This window comes from Gymnoscopelus microlampas (genome assembly GCF_963454915.1).
Source record: "Gymnoscopelus microlampas genome assembly, chromosome: 10".
NCBI classification, from domain to species: domain Eukaryota; kingdom Metazoa; phylum Chordata; class Actinopteri; order Myctophiformes; family Myctophidae; genus Gymnoscopelus; species Gymnoscopelus microlampas.
This window is the reverse complement of record NC_139947.1, coordinates 34,755,892-34,780,478: the sequence shown is the minus strand read 5'-3', so window position 1 is coordinate 34,780,478 and position 24,587 is coordinate 34,755,892. Positions and strand designations below refer to the sequence as shown.

General features: G+C 42.1%; 1 protein-coding gene across 1 annotated transcript in view; it reads right to left on the bottom strand.

Annotated features, from left to right (window-relative positions):
* scn8aa (sodium channel, voltage gated, type VIII, alpha subunit a) overlaps positions 1–24,587 on the bottom strand; it is a gene marked incomplete at its 5' end in the record, with an annotated part of 53,692 nt that overhangs the window by 4,269 nt on the left and 24,836 nt on the right. The window contains 10 exons of the mRNA XM_084070438.1: positions 60–344; positions 5,812–5,934; positions 12,586–12,759; positions 15,604–15,758; positions 16,132–16,249; positions 17,740–18,192; positions 18,704–19,060; positions 19,892–20,065; positions 22,480–22,718; positions 23,094–23,229. Coding sequence (XP_083926564.1) covers positions 60–344; positions 5,812–5,934; positions 12,586–12,759; positions 15,604–15,758; positions 16,132–16,249; positions 17,740–18,192; positions 18,704–19,060; positions 19,892–20,065; positions 22,480–22,718; positions 23,094–23,229 — 2,214 coding nt within the window. The remainder of the gene's footprint in view (positions 1–59; positions 345–5,811; positions 5,935–12,585; positions 12,760–15,603; positions 15,759–16,131; positions 16,250–17,739; positions 18,193–18,703; positions 19,061–19,891; positions 20,066–22,479; positions 22,719–23,093; positions 23,230–24,587) is intronic.

The following is a 24,587-nucleotide window of genomic DNA, read 5'->3' as shown; positions in this document are numbered from 1 at the left end:
AGAGAGAGAGAGAGCGAGAGAGAGAAAGAGAGAGAGAGAGGATGGAGGGACACTCTCACCACTTGCAGCAAAGCCAGGTAGCCGGAGCCCACATTGTCAAAGTTGATCTTGACATTCTTCCACCTGACCTCGGTATAGTTTTGACTCATGAGGGCGAGACACTCGGTCTTGTTGTTCACCACGTCCACTTCAAAGTACTGCTCGGACGTCTCATTGAAACAATAGTAGTACTTGCCCGCAAACATGTTGACCCCCATGATACTGAAAATCAGCCAAAAGATGAGGCACACCAGCAACACATTCATAATGGAAGGGATGGCACCCACCAAGGCGTTGACTACCACCTAGACCAAGGAAGACAGGATATGACACGTGTGAGAACAAGGAAACAAATGCAGTGCAACCAGCTCCCTATCAACAAACACTGCATACTGCTATGGCATTACACTTAATACTAGTACTAACAAATGGTAAATCCCATGTAGTTTTGCTCATGCTGTTTCTGCGATGGTGAAATTCACCAGTATGACTGTTTTCTACTGCCATATTGAGTAGAAAAACAAGTACTACACACCACTGGACCGTGCATATACAAACAAAAGTGTTAATTTAAAGGTGCTATAAATTATTTTTGTTCAAATAAGTGTTAAAGTGCCCTATATTCATATATTAATCATTGCTATAGAGTGTTTGTTCAGTAAAAGGGGGTCTCCCAGTCTCTCCAGATCTTAAACAGAAAATACATTTTCAGGTTGGGATACCATTTTCATCCAACTCATACAGGATACAGGATAAACAAGTGAAATTCAAAGTGATGAAACAAAACAAATGAGCAGACAAAATTTGAGCTGGATTGGACCTCTATACATTTGAAGGTCATAAATGGGTTCTCTCTCATGATTGGATGAAATTGTTGTCTCACCTGAAAATGTATACTCTTGTTAAATTAAGCTGGAGAGACGGGGAGACCCCAGTTACAGAACAAACTCACTTTGCTTTGATTAAAAAAAAAATCACTTAGAGCACCTTTAACTCTGAAAGTCTACAAATGTAATGGACCCGTACATTTGTACACTTTCAGAGTTAAATGAACACTGAGAGGTTTTACTGCGTACTGAAGTGTGTTAGATTAGGAGGTGGAAGAGCTGTATCAGTCCCATTCTAATTAGAGCAGCACTGATGTGACTCTGAGACGCTCTTTGATCTGATGATGCATGCGGATAGAATGGCTTAAGGGATGCTCAAACACACGTTCACTCCTTCACAAACATATGTACACATGCAGACTTGTATGCACACACGCGCATACTGTAGGCACACCACACTCACGCACCCATGCACACATGTTGGCACACCATTATCCTGTAAGTTATTGTTATACGGTACAACTTACAATGTCATGAAGTAACTCAAATTCGAGTGTTTGCCATAGCACAATGCAGTGTTCACTCAAGCCACCCCACTTCCCTCACAATCAAAATCCTCCCAGTCTTACAGGCCCTTATATAAACTAACCTAAATCAAACATTGAGCAGTCAACAGTATCACTTATAGCATACCCCCCGCCCCCCCCCCCAAAGGATTCTAAGCTTCCCTAGCCCTCCCACCTCCCATAAACTCATAATAGCAATAGTAATAAGCTGAGCGCATAGTGGATGTCTCACTAAGGCTGACCAGCAGCTCTCAGGCATACAGCTGGGCATGCATGTCTTGCACACTCATTTGTGGAGCCATATTCCCTCCTCATTACAGACAGATGGACAGACAGGGAGGAGCGCTACAGCAGGGATTCTCTCAGCGTGTCAGAGACTTTCGCCAACTGATTCTGAGGTGAAATGCTAAATTCACTCACTGTGCGTGGAAAGTACAGCATTTCTGGCAGTCACATGCAATACACCAACAGAAAATGGCTGGGCTGTCCCCAAGACACGGATCATGAATCTTTAGAAAAATATAAAGTTGTGTCCTTTAAGGAGTAGTTCACCCCAAAAATGACTATTCATTATTTTCTATCAGTTGCGCACCCCATGAAGCCTTGAATTTAGAGACGTTTTTGTCGCATTCCTAAGCCAATAATTTGATGTCTCCTACTGACCGATGACCCAAATTATTGGCTTCGGATTGCGACAAAAACAAAAAGAATCTCCATAAATTCAAGGCTTCATGGGGTGTGTAATTGATAGAAAATAAGATTTTTTTGGGGGTGAACAACTACTTTAAGACACTGAAAGGCATTGTGCAAAAATATTTATCAAAAATAATAACAAAATATATAAAATATGTAAAATGCTTCTAATGAAGTAGAGCTGTACAGCATCATGTGTTCCGAATGCACGGCACGGCAGCATCGCACACATTGAATAGCATACCTAGAAGCTCACAACGCGTTGAATTCACGACGCGTTGTGCACTTGTAGGTCTGCTATGAATCGGGCTTCTGGCTGAACCTCCCACTTCACTGTCAGGAAATCCTCTGCACTTGCTGAGAGAATGGCTGCTCGCTCTAGCTGAGGTAACTACTGCATTGCTCTCAAAAATTCATAGTATTTGAAAAAATAATTGGGCCATGCTTTGTGGAATGCATTCTCAGAAAGAGGGAAAATGGCTTTCAAAAGTGCATAATGTGCATCGGCAATTAGATAGTACATGCGTGTTACATGGCATTGTTGTGCAATCTCAAGAACTGCTCAAATCAATGAATAAATAAATAGAGAATGTATGGATAGAGAGACATAAAGAGATACTGGCTGAAAAGATATTTGCTTGTGGGTCTGGAAATGTGAATCTTATATTCGTTTATGGGTTCAGTATCTGATACATATCTCAGAGTAGATATCCAAAGGCCATATGAATACTAACCTCTTCGGTAACTAAATAATAGTTGTAAAGAAAAGGCATTTCTCATGAAGTTTTTAAAGGGTTTGGTTGCAAATAAAAACAAGCTAGTTAAAAAGACAGGCACAAGGATGCTAGAGATTGTGTCTTTTTTTAATATATTTTTTTACAATGCATCATTCAAAATGTAGGAAAGAAACAGCATAAGAGGAAGAGAGAGCAAAGCACATTGGCAGAGGGGTGCCTGGTGACTCAGCCAATTAGTGCACAGACCATGTGCCACCATGTACTGTGACAGCGAGGACCAGAGTTCGAATCCGACTCCTGGTCTTGTCTTGCATGTCTCTACTCTCTCTGCCCTTGGTTTACTGTCTCTATAAAAAAACTCTCCTGTCTAAAAAATAAATCATCAAAATGCCCCAAAATGTGCTTGTAAGAAAAAAGTACATTGTCAGAACAGCCTGCGATCATTGCATGTTAAGCAGTGCAATGTGTTCAACTGAAGCTGCACAGCTCGGATGTAGAGTTGCATTGGCTTCTGCATTCCACTGTGCAAGACAACTCAAGTCAGCAGGGATGCAAAGGGTTCTCACCATTCTATCTCTCCAGAATCTCTTTCATGTGGTGCCATCTCTCCATTCAGGTAGTTCCCTATTCATTTATGTATTGCTTTGAGCTCAAATTTCCATTTTCAGTTCAAACAAAATGACAAAACATTCAATGAACATATAGACATTGTAGTAAGAAATTGATACGGGAGGATTAAATTAATGTTTCTATCACTTGAATTACTGGGCCACCCTCATCTCTCATACCACATACACCCAATGAACACAGTCATTCATAGGGGCATTGGCATTTCACGATCACATTCTGTTAAAATAAATGTTCCATGATTTACCAACCCCAAAAATGACAGTGTGTGTCTTTGTTTGTTTGTTTGTTTTTGCTTTTTAATTCTTAGGTAAAAAAAAGAAGGAAAAATAGTGAAATAAATGGAGGAAACCAAATCATTCATTAAAATATTACTAACTATAGAATGCTCATATGCAACGGCATCACATTTTAGGATGCTGGACATCTACTATGAGATGAATAAGATTTAGCTTCATGGAATTTTAAATGGATGATCAATTGACCCTCTGGGTAACTGAGGTGTTTGGCACCTGTCTTCTTCACATGCTGGTCTGTCATTTTTGGGACATGTATATAGGGAGACATTTGATCTGGCTAAGACAGAAAGTGTTGTCCGAACGCTGCAGTTGCAAGTCAACATTCTAGAACAATGCCTACCAAGACCCAATCCACTAAGACAGAGCTCCACTATGCCCAGTGTTGCCTCCCAGTTTCACTTCCTGTGGGAATGGAAGGCAACAAAAGGCCAGGCCCTGCTGTATGCTCCGTGTGGTGCCATGACATGAGAGCAATAATGCCTTGTTGTGTGAAATGGCAGCCTAGCATATTTTCTAAGCTTCTGCCTCAAGGCTAGGAAATAAATGGAAAAACTATTCTAAATGACATATTTGGACTATGTTCAAATAGAGACAAATTCCAAAACAAGTACAACACCACAGTACTTTTGTATAATTTACATTGCCTGACTGGGCATAGCTCTAGAATGGACTGTTAGCGGAGCAGCCAGTGAGCCAAAGTGCTGACTGTGGCAGAAGCTTAACAAATATATTCCTCCCAAACCCACAACAGCGTGAGTATGTGGATTCTGTCTCAGTCCCTGATGCAAATAGATCCTGGACAAGCAGGACAGAGAGTGTGTGTGGTGACACTCCAGTGGTCCGGCCCAGCAGAACTGGGTCGAGATGGAGTGAGCAGTGGAGGAGGAGTACGAAGGGGGAGGGGAGAGGGGTGGGGGGGGGCGTTGTACAATGCTGCACATAAAGATCTGAAGAGGAGGTGAGGGGACGGGAAGCTTAAACTAGAAGACAAAGCAACCAGTCCAAGGAGAGAGAAAGTGAGGTCAAGTGACATCGGGAAAGAATGATCAAGAGATTTGACGGGGGGGAGAGAGAGAGAGAGAGAGAGAGAGAGAGAGAGAGAGAGAGAGAGAGAGAGAGAGAGAGAGAGAGAAAGGAGAGACTACAGGTGACAACAACCAGGTGCAACCTATCACAACCACCAGTCACAGAGAGGGCCAATCAGAGGTCTACATAGTAAAAACAAGATGGTTAAAACGAAATAAAGTTCTGTAAAACACAGAATCTATAAATTGCAGATTCCTCGTAAAAGCTTTGGTGTGACTGGTGGGGGGGCAGAGGTATTGGCATGCTCCTGTTACCTGGTTCCTACTGGTTGTTCTCTGTGCCAAATGCATTGAGGGATGGTGTGAGCTGAAGGGGGGGGGGGGGTTAAGGGGGGTTAGGGGGCATGTGGCGGGTTCAATTTAAAAGCAGTGGTTGAGAATCAGGCCAAATGAGCAGCCAATTTGTGGTTCAAATGCTCTGTGAAATGGCATGTAAGTCTGACTTGGATAGCATTGAACAATTTTGCATTCACTATACTTACAGCCAGTCGAAACAAATAAATCAAGAAGATGATGTAGCTTGACTTTTAAGTGATCTGTTATGTGATGAGGCAGCTTTGTGAAATATAATATTTTTTGTGGTTTAATTTTTGTCATGAAACAAATCAATTCATATTTTTGATTTCAATTGAAACATAACATATAGGTTGTTGAGAGAGTGATTAGAACTGTTATTTTAACTCAAATCTCTCAGCTGCATCATGACTTGTTCTTTAGTTCTAACAAAAGGAATGGAACAGGATTGTGCCTAGAAAAGTGGCTTCTGAATTGTAGTTATTTCTCCCCCTTTTTTTTTATAAATCCCCCAATATATGATTTTGGAATTTCTGTTCTCTCAGATTGGTTCTTTTGTTCTTTTTCCTGGTTCAGTTCTAGCATGCTTTATAAACTGTTGAATGGGCATGCGGAAGGATCAGCTGCTTAGCTTTGGATCTTACCCTCATCCCTTCAAAACGCGACAAGGCCCTGAGGGGTCTCAAGGCCCTTAGTGTCCTGAGTGATTTAATGGGCCCTAGATCGGAGTAGCCCAGCGCATTAGCTACAAGGCTGACTATAGACACCTACACAAAAACAGAGAAGCAAAAGAGGTTCCAAACTGTTAGAAGTGAGAATATTCACTAAAGAGAGAGATGGCCCTGGCATTGGCGGAGAGTTGCTTAACATACACACATAAATCTATGCATGTATATACATGCATAACATTGCATTTATACATGTGTATACACTGAGAGACGGTCAATGTTTAGTATAGGTTTAATGTGCGTAGTGTTTTAGTAGCAATAGGTTGGAGGGTTTGTTTGTCTGTTATTTTAGGGCAGTTGACGAGATGTTAAGTCCTTTGTACCTGCAAAGAAACGTATGGTTTAGAGAGAGAGAAAGAGAGAAAGAGAGGAGAGAGAGACATAAAACTCATACAGAGGGTAAATTTGGCACAACATGTGCTACAAGATTTAGTACAGATACAGTACAAGCGAAGGGACTTGGTGGTTTGCAGGGCGAAGAAGGTAAAGAAGAAGAGGGGGAGTGGTAATTGGGGAGGGAGAGGGGAAAGGAGAGAGGTTATCCTGTAGAAGTTGATAAAAACCCAACAGACTTGAGAGCCTTACCCTTGCCCCTCTAACACTGTCTCTCCGTGTCGCTCTTGGGCTGAGGCATAAAATCCCATACAATTTAAGACAGACAAACTAATGGAACCTAAGAGAAAGAATACAGGTAAACATGTACAATTGTGTCATTGTCTTTCTTTCTTTCTTTTTTTACACAGCACATAAATGTTTTACACCTAATTTAGGATCAAATAGGAGAGCCACAGTCACATGAACCACACAATACATAAATAGGATGGATGTTAAGGGCAGATCAGCTACTGTTATTAGCACCGGACGGCACTGGAAGGACAGAAATACACAGCGGGTACAGTAGAGTTACACGCCACACAATAACACCACACAACCTCAAAGGAACAGGTGCAAACCCCTTCCCACTTTCTTTCACCAAGGTAGTGGGTGGCAAGGACCTCAAAATATGGGTTCCTTGAGGGGGTGCCAGGGGGTCCCCAGAAAAATGAGGATCAGTTTAAACACTTAAGCCATATTTTATTTTTTGGCAATTAAAAAATAGCTGATATACATGCTCACAATGCATAGCGATGCACTGTGAGATTGTAGAATCTTTTATGCGGGTCCCTGGCACAAAAAAAAAATTCTAATGGGGGTCCACGGCAAAATACATGTACATTTGGGGGTCTTTGATGTGAAAATATTTGATAACCATGCTGAAGCCAAAGAAAACTCCATGAGGCATTGCCACTGGTGAGGAAACTGGGCATGTTAAAAGGCTTCGGTGAAGTAATTTCAGGATTGTTGATGTTGAAAGTTGCAAAAACCAACATCTGCTATGAATTTTAAGGTGCAGAATAATCATAAATTGATCAACCTTATTATATAAAGGAACATGAATTCAGGCAAAATAGCATGATTTATGGTTTAGTAATAACGTGGGGCTCCTAATAGTCCAGGCCCTGGACACCAGGGCCATGCAGCGGAGCTAATCTAAACACATGTACAGCATTGCCTCATTGACAAAGGAGGAAATGGGAGAGTGGTCATTAAGCTGTACTTACATATGGTCCACGTGAGTAGACTAGAGTGTCAGTTACCCGGGAACTGTTCAACAGTCTTGATGATCACCTTGAGAAAGCTGAATGTGGACTTTTCAAGATGGCCTACTAGTGAATAGGAGTCAGTAGGCTCACAAGAGATCAATTATATGAGCTCACAATTTTGATGAGTGCAAACATGACAGAAATCCTAATCTGATGCCCCGCCCAGACAGACCTTTCTTATGTTTCTGCAACTGCTGTTTGCTGACTGGAAACTGGCAGGACAGAGGAAGGGGGAGCACCAGTTCCTTAAGAATAAGGTAAATATCAACAGTGAACACATGTGAAAGCACCTCCAACTAGCCACCAACACCATCCGCTCAAAACTCACCGCAGGAAATACACAACATCCAAAGCTTACCGGAGTCACGTGGGAGGATTCTAACAGGCAAAATCTTCATTTTGACTGATGCCATCTTCAACATTTACAATAACTTTCACTGATTTAATAAGCCAGCAAATTTGACCATGGCTAATCACAGCGTTGACAGTTTGCCTCGAATTTGGGCTTCTACCGGCTTTACTCTCAACTTTGTTCTTTTTGTCCAGGATGTCCTGGACATAACCTATATTCGGATTTACTCTATATTTAATGGAACACTTATTGGAACATATTCCATTTGGAACTCAATAAGAAGCTGTCATGAACAAATTGGCAGCAAGCTGGGCTACATGAACCTTCCAGGGAGGAAGTAAAATAAAGATTTTGCCTTTTTATAACTACAGTACAAGTAGTCTGGGGTCTGGGGTAGTTTTCACCTTTAGCCTGACCCTTTGGAGAGCCCCCCCATAGGTGGGGTGGCTGTGGTAGTGGTCTCAGTGTCTCAGCATCCATCTCACAGAGCTCTGCAAGGCAAGGCCAGTGACATCTGGGGCTGTGATCCCAGGATGATGACGGCACAAACCAAACAGAAACTGAATGGAACTGAAAACCAAAGGGAAAAGAAAAAAAAACACACAGAAAACAATGACAGAAATCTAGTGAAAATGAAAGATGGATGGAGGATGGTTGCCATTAGCCTCACTCCACTCTCACATGGCTGTGGATCGACGCTCCAGCAACTGAGTATAGAATTACTTAACCATTTTCTTTGTGTTGATATTTTTAATCAGATAACTAATAATATAGAGTAATTACAATAATATAAACAAATAGATATTATTTTGCTGATTCAAAGCCTGATTCATTACTTTAATAATGGCAAAAAAGGCTTGCGTTCAACCTATTTCATTCTGTTTAATTACTATTGCTATTACACACTTTTTTGACTGTATTTTCCTGCCGAATGTTAATAATTTATACGACAAAACATATGTTTAATTCAACACTTTCTATTTAGTCTGTGTTTGTAAAACACTAAGGAAGACCAATTGACCAATTCAGTCCGACATATCCTGCCCTGAGCGCCAGTTTCAATGTGCTCCACAGAAGCATGCAGGAGTACGACCACTAGAAAAATAACTGGGTTCATGAAATCTCAACCCACCGTTTCATTCACTATACAGGCCTGGTTATGCTTCCTACCCGACACTAGTCCAGCTGACCAGCTCTAATACATTGTAACAGTGTGTAGTTGGTCTTGCTAACCTGGGTAGCAAGACTAATAACACCAGGGACGTGCACAGATAGACTCTAGGTGGTGCTAGAGCAACAGCCCTTTGCCCTCTTGACCAGAAGTGCCCTTTTTTCAGTTTACAGCAGGGGGTCTTCAACAGGGGGTCCGGGACCCCTAGGGGGTCCTCAGAGTTACTACAGGGGGTCCGCCAAATATTTATGTGATATGATTTTTCTTTTTACCATAACCACTCGAAACCTAGCATCCCTTTTCTGAGGAGAACTTTAGCCAAAAATAGCAGATCTACAAGCTCACAACGCCTCGCGCTGCGAGGCGTTGTGGGCTTGTAGATCGGCTATTTTTGGCAAAGAGGTATAGGTGCAGAGGGAAAAAAGAGCAGACCAAGTAAACAAAAAAAGGTATAATTTACTTGAGCACCTGCCCCTCAAAATGTCTGTGCACGCCACTGAATAACGCGCTACAGCTTACCTGTTGCAGTGAATTATAATCGGCTCAGTGTGGCAGAAAAAATTTTGATAGAGGTGGCTTTGTAGTGTTTTATAAACACAGGCTTCATAGAAAAACATCCCTAAAAATGAGAAACTGGGATATCAGATAGAAACAAAACTAATGAACAACAGAAGATGTCTAAAACAGAAATTCAAAAGGGCATGAGGTTGACAGGCAAAACAAACATGGCACATACAGTACAGTACACAACCACGCTGAGAGGGAAGGAAACACAGGCGGGTGTAATAATGATGGTGTGTCCCCCTTCTGAGCCCATGAACATGGTGTCACCCCACAGCACAGCACAGCACGACACAACCCAGACTCATAGAGCACAACGTCTTCTTTCAAAGGGGGGGGGTTGTGGACCAAACTTACCGCCAGGCGCCTGTCCCTCCACCATCATCATTACTGTCTGAACATCCCAGCACAACATCACCACATTCCTGAGGTTACACTTTCAAGAAAGGGCTGAAACCAGGATTGAGGGAGGAGGGGGGGATGCTCTTCGTAAACCACATTGACGGCTTGGGAAAACATGTAGTCACACCGCACTTGTCCCAAGCGTTTGGTTTCACAACACACTTGCAGTACAGTACAGTGCCTCCAACTTGGGGTGAGGGGGGGGGGGGGGGGCTCTGGATGGAGGCTGGAGGGTTGGTGTGTGTGAGACAGGGGGCAAGGGGTGAGGGGGATCACATTCTTCTCGATTAAATTGGGTCACGGTCAAACAATCATTAATCTTAGCAGGATCAATAGGATGTGATACGAGGATATCTATAAGGGTTACGCTAAACTCTCAAGACGGATTTTCAATTTGCAATGAAAATCTGTCAGCAGGATCGCTTGTTTAGCTGAATGGAGCTCTCCTAGCGGGAAGGCCCTTGAGCAGGAAGCAAGCAAATTAGAATAAATGGGCGCAGCCAACCCTGATATTCAGGCATTGAATTGAGCTTGCCCCAGAGATACAAATTTAAATAAAATACAAAATATATATATATTGAATGGGTTCTCAGATTGGGGTTAAGTATACCAAAACAATTTAAACAGATGAGCATTAACTCATTTTAAGACCGCAGTACATCTAGTTTTCAAAGGCATTTTGGAAATGTGAGAGAGATTAGATGTGGTTACAGTTACAAGCACATTATCCTTAACAAATAATAAGAGCAAGGTTATCATATCCAATGATTATAATAATAATGCTGTACACAACAGTAATTATTATGCATTAAATACTTGCAATCTACATAAATGTATGAATGTTAATATCCATGCAGTGAGAAGTATTTGTATTATCCATTCAGTGCAATGTGGTTAAGATTACTATAGCTTTCCCATATTAATAAAGGGTCACTTTGGCAGGATCTCATAATGTTATCAACACATTAACTTCTAGATCAGTGGGGGTCCATTCACAGGTTTTGGCCGAGGTGTTGGATGCTGCAGAGAGGTGGTAAGTTCAAGGGGAAGACCAGAACAGGGAAATCCTTTTTATTTCCAATCACCTGCTCAGTAACTATCGTGTTAATCTAGTGCAATCTAATGTTGCATGTCCCCACTGCCCACCCTTGTCAACTGTCTCTCTTTACTGTGAAATTGTTTTCAATAAACACATTTCTTGCCCATTGCAGTATATGATAATCTCTCTGAAAATCAAATCAAATGAAAGATAGTCTTGTTGATAGTTGATAATCATACCAATGAATTATCCCTTTTAGCAGAATGAACCAGATTATGGGTACGTTCATAACTGCTGAAATACAGATGGAATAATATCCCCCGTTCTGGCCTTCCAAACTTATTTGACACAAGGAGCAGAGCCATACAAAAAGGGAGAGAGGACAAAGGCACATATCAAACATCAGGTCAGAAACACATCTTTAGACATCAACACATCTTTGACACCATCCAGTCACACTGGACTGAGTATGACTTGAATATGTGCGTAATCAATAAGCATGGTTAATGGTTATTGATTGGCTGATTCTAATTTGTGCTGGCATCCATGCCTGAGTAGCAGTGTGTCCAAATTGGAATCAACTGTCCTAGTCCTGTTGTAAACCGTTAGGAACTGGTTCCTATTGGCACACAATATGAAAACAGACTACAGTACACAATTCCTTGCTTGTGGCACACCAAAGGCTCAGTGTCCATATTCACAAACAGAGAATTGTCCTTCATATTCAAGCATCTCAGACTGACAAGAAATCAAGTAGAAAGGGGGGAGGGCCATTGCTTGATGGGTCTGTAAAAGGTGACATGGACATGTGCACAGAGCACATTGCTACAAACAGACATAGTAGTGGAGTCTTGTAAAATACAGTTTTCAGGATAATTAAGCAAAGTGCAGCATTTTGTTGTTTGCTGTTTGTGAACAGTATGCCCTGTCACCTTTTGCAAACCTTGAAGCAGTTATTCATTTTTCTAACCTACGTATGTGACCACTCAAGTCTAACCACACCCAATGGACAACACTAGGCTAGGGTTGCACGGAACTGCATAGAACATGCAAATTGTTAATAATACGTCTTATTTAATAAATAATATTAAATAATATTATTCAATTTATAAATGATAAGAATAATTAATGCGAAAAGTTTGTGTATTCATAGTATCACATATTTATTATTTCATTGCAATGCAGTAGGACACGCAAGGGTGCCTTTAAAATAAATATATAGTCCAAAATATATATAATCTATCACTAAAAGAATCATGTTTTTACCATGTATTCCTCTACTACAGGTATGTGATGTTAAGTGCTTCAAGGTTTATAGATTGCTGTAGTGTTGCTGTTGTACCAGGGTGTGGTTGAACTGGTCACCCCTAAACTACCACAAGCACGCACGCACGCACGCACGCACGCACGCACGCACGCACGCACTCACGCACGCACACACGCACACACACACACACAGGCACACACACACACACACACACACACACACACACACGATAGAGGACACAGGAGTAGGACTTACATCCACAATGAAGAAGTCGAGCCAGCACCAGGCATTGGTGAAGTACTTGACAAAGCCGTAGGCCACCCATTTCAGCAACATCTCCAAAATGAATATGTAGGTGAACACTCTGTCTGCATACTCCAGAACGACACGGATGGTCTTCCTCTGCTCAATGTACACATCCTCGAAGGCCTATGGGGAGACGGGAAGGAAGCTTACGTCAGCTCGGACAAGGAGAGAGAAAGAAATACGAGGCTTGATGATTCATATTTCAGCTAATGAAAATGTATACAGTGCTACAGCTCAATCACAACTGCTCACTAACCATGATTTATTGCATTATAAAATACCAGCCCTTACTTAGAACATTTCAAATATGTCCGCCACATTAACATAGCTACAGTAGGTGCAGGTCCAGGCTCTTATTTTAGAACGATTTGACATGCCTGAGAACATAGCCCTCCTGGCACCAGAAATAGATCCCCCATATGATAGATGGTACAGTCCATTAATCACAAGGCCCTGCACTGATGTTACTGGCCCCTCCCCCTGCCTGCCTGGTTGCTTAGGGCAGTGGTTCTCAAAGTGGGGTCTGGGGACCCCCAGGGGTCCTTGAGGGATTCCAGGGGGTTCCCAGCAAAACGAAGAACCGTTCAACCATTTGAGCACTATTTACAAAATAGCTAAAACAGCTGATCTACAACATCACAATGCGTCACGACCATCAGTACAAGCTCACATTGTGAGCTCAGACTGTAGATTTGCTATTTTTGAACGATTTTATCTATGATATGCACAAAATAGGAAGGCCAGGTTGAAAGTGATTAACTTCACTATAATTTCCCCAGCTAGGTAATCCAAAGAGAGAATGTAGGCTACTGTGTAAAAATAACTATTCAGATCATAGGTTTCTCTCTCCCCACGTACAGTATAGACAGTTGAAGAATTCTGTACTTCATCTAATCCAACAACTAAGTCCCTCGCACACAATCTATTCAATGGGGGGGGGGGGGGGTTAATACGTATCAATTTGATGGTCCTTGACATGAGAATGTTTGAGAACCACTGCCTTAGGGACCGTGCAGCCCAACTGACGACATTGCAGAGCAGCCTCTGTCATTTTCTACAACATTACGCACACATTCAGTACATACATATATGTGTTCCATAATCTGACATAAGATGATCACTAGACAATATTCTAGACAATACGGTGAAGTGAGACAGGAAAGATGGGGTAAAGAGGACATGCGCGGGATTCTAATCCACGACATCACCATGAGGCCTGTGAAAACATTACAATGGTTATTAAGAGAGTTGAATTATCAAATCAATAATAATTATAAAAAATAGTAATAATGCATTCTGCATTTAACAGTAATCTAAAGCAGGGGTCTTCAACGTTCTCAGGCCAAGGACCCCCTAGCTGAGAGAGAGATGAAGCAGGGACCCCCTCTATATTGTATAAAATTGTGTTTCAGATTTAACTTTTTTTGTTTACTTGGTCTGCTCTTTTTTCCCTCTACACCAAACACCTCTTTGCCAAAAAATCGTGCGTTGTGAGCTTGTAGATCTGCTATTTTTTGGCTAAAGTTCTCCTCAGAAAAGAGATGCTAGGGTTCAAAAGTTGTTAAGGTAAAAAAAAAACATCATATCACATAAAGATTTGGTGGACCCCCTGTAGTAACTCTGAGGACCCCCTAGGGGTCCCGGAACCCCTGTTGAAGACCCCTGATCTAAAGCTTTTACAGCTGAAACTGAATATGTTTCTAACAGAGCTGGTAAAAACCAATGCCGCCTCCACCTCCACCTCCTCCACCATCTGTCCTTTGAAGCTTTCCTATAATCTCTCTCTTCTACTATTTGTCTCAATAATGAAAACACAAGAGAGAGGACTTCATTAAAATAAGTTTCAATGGGAGGGGAATATCACATCTATTATGTATAGTACATATACTGTACACTGCAATGCAAATTCATTCTTGCTAATATGCGTAGTACTGCTGCTGTACCTGTACCGAGTACTGTACTGTACTCTTAGTACTGAGTCTTACTTGTGACCTGTGATTTCTAAATTATTTGCTATATTTTTTTCTTGTACTCATTTCTATTTTTCTTGCTGCTGCTTGCTGTTGACTTTCCATTCGAGTATTAGTTGCATTCTATCTTATCTCACGTTAAATCTTATTTTCTCTTATCACTGATTTTTAACCACAATCATCTTGTTCCATTATGTGCAAATCTGACATAAAACCTACCAATTTGTTTTTATTTGGATCTCTTTTAGCCCATCGGCTAATCTTCCAAGAGTCCATCCACATAAAGACATAACATTACACCATACAAAATGCACTCTGGGAAAAACGTGCACGAAGACACATTATTATTGAGAGGTTGTGTGCCAGATGTTCAAATATCTGTGTGTGTGTGTGTGTGTGTGTGCGTGCGTGCGTGCGTGCGTGCGTGCGTGCGTGCGTGCGTGCGTGCGTGCGTGCGTGCGTGCGTGCGTGCGTGCGTGCGTGCGTGTGTGTGTGTGTTTGTGCGTGCGCGTGCATGTCCTGCAGCTGTACAGTAGTACCGAGCATAGTATGGCACATCTGTGGTGTCATGATATCTGTTACGGTTTACTGAAGGTCATTCATAATCACTGAGCTTACACCATGTATAAATGTGTGTCTGGGTGTAGTGTCTGTATACTGCCCTACACAGCCTAAGTGCAGTAACTACAGCAATAATTAAACTGTGTTTCGACTGGCATATCTGTGATATTGCATTAATTGTTTCTCTAGTTTTACTACAGGGTCACATTTACTATTTGTTCAACTAGACAAGTAAGAAGGCGATTTACATAATCTAGATGCTATTGCCAGAGACACTGGACAGAAACTGGAAGATCTGGCCAAAGCAATGGGAGATAAACCAGAGTGGCGTGCCTGACTGATGATGGTGATGATGATGTTCCTCACAATGGAGCAGCAGGACTCGGGTAAAAAATTGGTTAAGTCACCCTTCGAGCGCTAACGAAGGCATTCTTACCAGGGCACCGCTACTGAGGAGAATCATGAAGATGATGATGGTCTCAAACCAATTGTGCTCCACGATCAGGTAGCTGGTCTTCCTCAGAAACCACCAGTACTTCCCCCAGCCAAATGTAATGGGCACATCACAGCATTTGTACTTGGCCACGCAACCTGAAAACACATAGACAGATATTCAATGTGTTTCCCCGATTAAGTACCGTATTAATTTAGCAGCTCAAATTTAATTTGCAAATATTTGTGTGTGAATATTGGTGACAGCGCTATTGGAGATGTATAACATAGAAACAAGAATGACAACTATGGACATATCCTATTATGTGTACCCCTAATATGTACTGCATCTTAATTCAAAATACCATGTGTACCAGTATATCCCATAGTATGTACTCTATACCAGTAATACAGTATATAACTATGACTAAATTACCCTTCACCCTGCAACCCTATGACTTCCTGCTGGGCCCTTGGGGAATATAGTGCTATGGAGTGTGGCTAATAGAGGCGATAGGATCAGTGGTCTCACCATCTGTCCAACAGGCATCTGGGTCCAAGTATTCCTCCACCGTCTCCACAACCACCTCTTCAACAACATCTGGCTTGATGTCTATGGTGCTGCCCTCTGACGAGCTGGTGTCATCCAGCTGGAAAGAGTCACATATGCACAACACATATGTCACGTGTGTATGTGTGAGGAGAAATGTGCTATGATTTATAAATGCTTCACATAGATGATTGTACAGCCACTGGATTAACAAAAAAAGAGTATATACTTCTACTATAGAGCACCGAAGTCTGACATCACTGCCACTAGAGGGCGCTGTTCCACGGGTTTGTGGCTTTATTTTTTGTGTTGAAATGGCGTTTTTGTCAGGGGGGTGGCTCTGCATCGTTTATGATATTCATTTATATTTGATACAGCCCGTTTCTGGCGAAAATTGGATTAATTCTGCCTTAAAAGTCTTAAGAACTACTACTTCCGGGTCTGAAATCACTGTCCCCACAGCAGCCGCGTTCATGGGAAATGTAGTCTTTGGGTTGTTTGACTTGTTTCTAGTGTTTATATTGTGTTACTCTTTGGGTAAATGTGTACATTTACACCTTCAGTCGATGCTTCATATCCATATGAGTAAAAACGCCAGGGTGGTGTGTTTATTTTTGGAACACAGTTCTTATATGAACTAAGATTCCCCAATGAGGATATCAATACAAAAAGTAAAGCCATGAACCTGCGGAAAGCGCCCTTTACTGGCAGTGACGTCAGGACTTCGGTGCTCTATAGTATTGCTAGGAACACAGAATAGCTTATCCTCTCAAAGGTATACCACAATTATCTTGAATATAGCTGAAGTTCAGGTTTCAATGTAGCTAAAGCTCAAACGAAACAAATGTAGCTGGCATAAGGCCCATCGTAAAATGGAAATATGTGTAGAAGCAATTACATGGCATATTCATAATGATTGACTACACTACTTGTAGCCAATTTAGACCGTCTAATCTTTCTGAAAAACCAGAGCAGAATTTGATCTACAATCTTTTACGATATTGCCATGAAAGCTGTAACAATCATTAACACATCATCCACATGGACATTATAGAAATTGTGAGATCAAATGGCAGACCATCTGCTCTGAGAGAGTCTTAAATGCATTTAGTAAAAAGACACTGGTCAGAGGATATCAGTATCATCCCACACAGCTCCAGACGTTTTAGATGTGTCTATTGAGTAATGGGAGAGGGTTGTAGACCACCACACCCATGGTATTACTGGCCAGGAATAAGCAACCACATGGCAACACTGGAGTTGGACGGTAATACAACAACAAAAATAACAACAACACATGGACTGACTCTTGTATTAATACATATGCATTTGCAATAATACCTAGATTTAGGCTACATTCTAAATACAAAGAGCTAGGATGTGCGAATGCCCAGTAAAAACTAGGTTTTGTTTCATCCCAGTGCATACAGTATATAATTTATTTGTATTTCCTTCCATTCATTATCTATCCTGCAATGCAACACAGTGTTCATTTAAATTATATAGATACAAAATTGACCCCAATGGACACTCTGAGAGCTACATTAACTGTGTATCAGGAGGTGGTCAATTCCACCCCTTCTCACTGACCTCTTTACTGTTTTCACACTCCGACTCGCTGCTGAAGTCTTCTGTGTTGAGGTTCTCAAAGTCGGATTCCCCCACGGCTATGGGCACGCACACAGTCAGATTGGGGTTGTGGATGAAGGACATGTGGTCTTCATCGGTACCGATCATGTACCGACCCACGCTGCTGCCAATGCCAGTGCCGTTCTTGACATAGTCCAGTTCTCCATAGTCCAGTCCAGTGTGGTTGGGGATGCACATGAGCTTCTTGTCGTACATGTCGTCCAGGGGCTTCTGCTCGTCCTCCACGGGTGGCTTCTTAGCCACGTTGGCCATAGTGGCCTTGAACCAAGCGATGCCCTTCTTGATGCGCATGACCGAGATCTGAAGGTTGTTGGGCTCGCCGTCATCATCTGTTGCTGCCAGGTTGTCAGCGCTGAACGAGCTCAGCAGCAAGGCAAGGAATAGGTTCAACACCTTTTACAGGGAAGATGGCAAAGAATGCAGAAGAAACAAATAAGCGCAGCTGACGAAACAGCAATCTGTGATCGTTTGTCACATGAAATCCTTTTTCTGCCCATAGCTTTTGTGCCCACAAGACTGCTTAAAGACGTCATGGATTCAGTTTTTGCACTTTGTCCATTACAAATAGTTCCCTCACCACTGGTTCAGTACCACCGATTTAAAGTGTGCCCTCATCCAACCAATCTGGAACTCTCAGTTCTTAGCAATCTTAAAGATTAATTTCTGAACTCCCATTGGTCTCCAAAGGTTTAGAGATAGTTCTATCTAAACAGCTTAGTGACTACTTGAACACCAATACATTCCAATCAGGTTTTTGGCCAAGCCACAGCAGAGAAACAACTAAACTGAAAGTCACTAATGATCATCGTTTAGGACATTTGGTGGACATTTTAATCCTCATTGATCTTATTGCTACATTTGACACAGCTCAACAATCGTCAGTCAGTCCAGACTGAATACTCACCACCAGGTTACCGATGACCATGACCATCATGAAGACGAGGAGACACATGCCCTGGCCCGCCACCTCCATGCAGTCCCACATGGTTTCTATCCACTCTCCACACAGCACACGGAACACAATCAGGAACGAGTGGAAGAAGTCGTTCATGTGCCAGCGGGGAAGCTCGCAGTCTAAGGCGATCTTGCACACGCAGTCCTTGTAGCTCTTGCCGAAGAGCTGCATGCCCACCACGGCGAAGATGAAGACGATGATGGCCAGCACCAAGGTCAAGTTCCCCAGGGCACCGACAGAGTTACCGATGATCTTGATCAGCATGTTGAGGGTGGGCCACGACTTGGCCAGCTTGAACACTCTCAGCTGAGGTTCAGATGTCAGTGAGAGAGCGGAGCAGGGTACAATGGGGATAGGAGGGAAATGATTCAGTAAGCGTTTTTCTCTTCAAATCATGCATTATCATAACACAAAGACATTAGTTTTAATTAAGATTATGCACCTTGCGAGAAGAAATATGTTTAGAAATATACTGTCTATACGCAGTTTAGTATATACCAGATTAGTGACAAATTAAAGAAAATAGCAACATAAAGTGTCTCAGTAAGGTGTTGGGCCACCATGAGCTGCAAGAACATATACAGTGCGCAATGGCATAGATTGTAACAGTCTCTCAGGTTTTGGTTAGCAACATAACGTTTTAGGTTAAACTGAGGATGAATGTTGTTGCTAATCGCAGGTAACCATGTTATAAAAGCAAGAGTAACTTTGAGGCTGTGTGTAGCCCTACTTCTGCATGCACACACACACACACACACACACACACACACACACACACACACACACACACACACACACACACACACACACACACACACACACACACACACACACACACACACACACACACACACACACACACACGCGCGCGCAGACACGTGCACACTCAACAGGGTTTCCTTTCTCACCTGCACTTATTTCTGTGTTTTTTAATAATGTTACCTTTCTACAGTTTCTTTATTTATATGCGAATAAATAAATCAAAAATTGTGTGTGTGTGTGTGTGTGTGTGTGTGTGTGTGTGTGTGTGTGTGTGTGTGTGTGTGTGTGTGTGTGTGTGGGTGTGTGTGTTCATTCCACATTCTGGACTCTCTCTCTCCGTTTAACAAGGTTGTGGGAACCAGAGGGAGTGTTTACCAATCGGAATGATCGTAGCACCGACAGGCCCTCTACGTCAGCCAGAGCCAGCTCCACTAAACTCAGCGTCACAATGAAACCATCAAAACAGTTCCAGCCTTCCTGGAAGTAGTAGTATGGATCCATGGCAACCAGCTTGGCAAACATCTCTACTGCAAAGATCCCTGTGAACACCTGGATGGGAGTGAAACAACAGCAACAAATATTATAACAAATAGCACTGGATTAATAACTTCCTTCTCAGGGGAAGTGAAAGTACGATTAAAGCTGGCTGGTATCCCAACTGTGCATTATATATGTTTCAGAATAATCCATCTACTTTTATACTATACTGTATTTCTGATACCCATTTAGGAATACTACAGGAAAGCTATCCCAGATTAAAATTGTCTTATTTGTTATATAATGTCTTTCCTTTTACTTCTACTTTCTTTATTTCCCCCTTTTCCTTTTTGTCTTTGTATTATATTTTTTTGTATATATAAAAAAAAGATGCAGGATGAATTAAACTATTTATTTTCATTTAATTATAAGTATCAATAGTAACAGCACATTAATGTAATGTAGCAGCAGGGGAAAAGCCATTTATTAACAGAGACTGTTAGGTTAATGTGTCTGTCTGTCTGTCTGTCTGTCTGTCTGTCTGTCTGTCTGTCTGTCTGTCTGTGCGTGCGTGCGTGCGTGCGTGCGTGCGTGCGTGCATGCGGATCCCCATTCTAAGATGATGACTCATATTGCATCAAGGTGACCTCGAAATGTCCAGGAAATAAATGTGCGCACACGCACACGTTTCAAGGGATAACTTATTTAAAATGCATTCCTGCTGCACAGTTTACTCCAATATTTCTCCAGCTGCCTGTGAGTTCTCATCTTATTTACATTTGCAAAACATTGGTTCCAACAGGGTCACATTTACCAAACTAATCCAACCCTTGCCGTTAGCTCTAGCAGCTAGACACCCTGGCACATATTTAGGTTGACTCAAGTTTCAGTAACAATGCTAATTTGGATAATATGGCCGGGTCATGTTTTGTGAACAGCATCTTAGGCACCATTTTAGAGTAGCTCATCGATCAGGCTCCATGAAATATCAATACAGGCCTCCCACCAGTCAGCCAACCAACCAGCACAGAGACAGCAAACAGCAGCTCCTCTCAACCAGAGGACACAGAGAGAGAGAGAGAGAGAGAGAGAGAGAGAGACAAGAAGAGGAGAGGAGAGATAAAGGGAGAGAGAGAGGGATGAAGAGAGAAGAAAATAAAACAGATTTGATGGAGAGAGATAGAAGGGGGAGAGAGGGAGGAGAGAAAATAGATATCAATGGAGAGAGAAGAGAGAAATATGTATGTGTATGCATGCGCGCACACATGCGTGTGTGTGTGTGTGTGTGTGTGTGTGTGTGTGTGTGTGTGTGTGTGTGTGTGTGTGTGTGTGTGTGTGTGTGTGTGTGTGTGTGTTTGTGTGCGCACACGTGCGTGCATACTGTACGAGTTGATTTTGGTGTAGTAGACATTACAGAGAGGATTGTGTGTGTGCGTGCGTGCGTGCGTGCGTGCGTGCGTGACTGTGTGTGTGCGTGCGTGCATGTGTGTGTGACTGTGTGTGTGTGTGTGTGTGTGTGTGTGTGTGTGTGTGTGTGTATGGGGGGCTGCTGGGAGACACGAGAGTGGATGGATGAACAAACGGCTGTAGGGGGAGGGGAAGGGGTGTTAAGAGGTCTGGGAATGTTTTCATTTACCTTTGAATGCACAATGAAAGAACTGCCAATTACATGGTGCCCCAAAGTATTATATTCTCATAATATACTTACATCTCATATTATGTCAACCCACTCTACATGACAACTCTTTATATACAAATGTATACTACGTATACGCATTCTTTGATTTTATATATACATATAAAATACTTATATGTATTTTTTAAGTATTTCAGGAGACAGATCACGGGTACAGGAAGCATCGCCTCCTCCATATATGGCGAGTGCCAATCATCACAGACCCTGAACAGAATTTTGCCAATGCCTTAGCTCAGGGGTTCCCAAAGTTGGGGTCGCGACCCCACTTGGGGTCGCGGGAGACTGATGGTGGGGTCACGAAATTATTTTGGGTAATTAAAAAAAAAAAAAAAAAAAAACATTTTTTTTTTTTTTTTTTTTTTACTTTAAATTCAACAGAATGGATGAAATACAATCTAAAAATGATGACAAATGGTACATTTTACCATTTTAATACATTACAAATGTGCACCGAACGTGCACGTTTATGTGCATAAATGACCTCCAGATTTAGGTGGGGTCGCGAGTCAATTTCCGCATTATTTTGGGGTCGCGGGCTGAAAAGTTTGGGAACCCATGCCTTAGCTATTGGCTTGAGCATTTCTGCAATCTGCAGGCCTCTCACAACTGATTTATGGACATTACAGAGGGTTCCAAATATGAACACAAGCAGTTCACATTTATAACCAAGCTATATAATAGCATCCAAGACCCCCCCCCCCCCCCCACACACACACACACACACACACACACACACACACACACACACACACACACACAGAGTATATACTGTAGACACAAAATCACTCACCAGATTTCCTACTGACAGCACATCCTGAAAGTGGTCGGTCATGGGGTAGTGCTCCATGGCCATGAAGAGAGTGTTGAGGACAATACAGATGGTGATGGCAAGGTCCACGAAGGGATCCATGACTATCAGGTTTACTATCTCCTTGGTCTTCAGCCATCCAGGACAGCACTCCCAGATGAGGAATGTGTTAGCAAATTTATACCAGAATGGCGGACACTTGCGCTGAGACTCCTCCAGCTCTGAAGACATAGCGCCAACCACACGTCAACAAAGAAAAACGCATCACCGGCAAGCCTTTATGCATTCATTATCATACCGCATGCAAATGGAATAAAAAAAACTGTATGCATTGTATGTATCCGGTATTGTTGGATATGCAAAGCAAGTAAGCAGGAAATAGGCTACAGCTCAATCTAAATCAACCAATGAGTGGAGGCCTAGTTAAGCCTGATTTATACTTTGTCGTATACAACGCTGCCGCGCGCCGAAAATAGAGCTACAAGCTGCTATTTTCTGCTCTTTTCGGCAAGCGACACCATTGTATGACGGGGTAAAAATTCAGCTTTAGAGAAAGATGAGACAGCAGGTTAAATAGCAGGGTAAAGTGGCAGTACCCTCCACTAGTGTGTTGGTAATGACGCTCATGACACTGTTGGCCCGCTCTTTCCGCCCAAATGAGGTATTGAGCTGGTCCACTGACACCATCAGGGAGCCCGACAACTTCTTCTTCACCTCAACCTCTGTAGTGGGCTGTCAGGAGGAAGAGGAAGAATCAAGCACCCATTGGAGAGGACATGAACACCATCCCACAGCACCACCGCTGGCCGGCGGAGGGAAGTGCACAACAGCATTGCGCAGAGTAGAGAGGATTAATTTTGGTTTTTAGTTGTTTAGGTGGGTGGGTGGGGGGCAGGGCAGGGTACTGTATGTTTGATTTGATTATTTTTCTATGTCAATGCTGGCTTCATGGAATAAAAGTGTATGCTGTATAATCATGCAGGACTCAGCCAAAGTGGGAGCAGTGGTGTAGGGCTACTTGACCTAATTGTGTTCAAATGTAATTAGCTCATCCCATTTAGATAATAAATGGATATTGAGATATTGTGGGAGGAAAACCATTTCTGCATGAATGCATTGTCAGTCCTCTCATGCAATAATGGAGTCTTTGCTAACCTTGCAATATAGCCATTAGGTCACCACTACTTTATCAAATGTAAGCCAATTTGTCTGTCTTGTGTTGTTTGTCCCAATTGTAACGATCCTCCCCATTTGAAACCATATAACTTATATTGCAACTGTCAAGTCTGTCAAAGAGATTTGTATGGGGCAAAGTATTTCAGATCCATTCAGTTGTCATGCATGTGCATGCACCAAGTCAAAGAGAAGAAAGGAAGTTATAGACATCATAGCCATTATTCTTATTCACTACTACATGCTTGCATATTTCTTTAAATGTTCTAGCATCTAATCCTACCAAGCTAACTAGCATGATGACACAACCAGTTAACCAAGGTTGACTAGGGAAGAGTCAGGGAAACAAAGACGGATAGAGACAGACAAGGTTACAGCAGCCCTCCTATTTTTCATACTTATTTTAATTCTAAATGGCTATTTTTAATGCTTGTTCACACTGTACCATTTGGGAGCTTGCAATATCTCTTTTCATTGTACCTGCACACGTGTGCATTGTACAATGACAATAAAGTTTAATTGAAATTGCTAAGTTGTGAAGCTCTGCTCTTTAGTTACTGTATGTATATCAGGGAAGCACAGGAGGATGTGCATGACTCTAAACCGCTAGTTTTGCCTGTTTCTTCCTCCAGTGAATGTGATTCTACCCACACATGCTAACAGAGGTCCTGACCGCCTGGAGGAGGAACAGATCAACTGTAAAATGGCTGGAGGATGATATTACATAATTGTAAGCAGTTTATAAAATGTAGAAGTGTTAAGTCTATCAGTATATCATGTTCAAAACAAGACTCTGCCTATAAAAACTTGCAATAATAATGAAATCATTCAAGAAAATAACATTGGGAGGATTCAAATGACCAGAACATATTATAGTTAATAAGTTAATTATTGTTTTCTTCGGAGAAGTCGACATC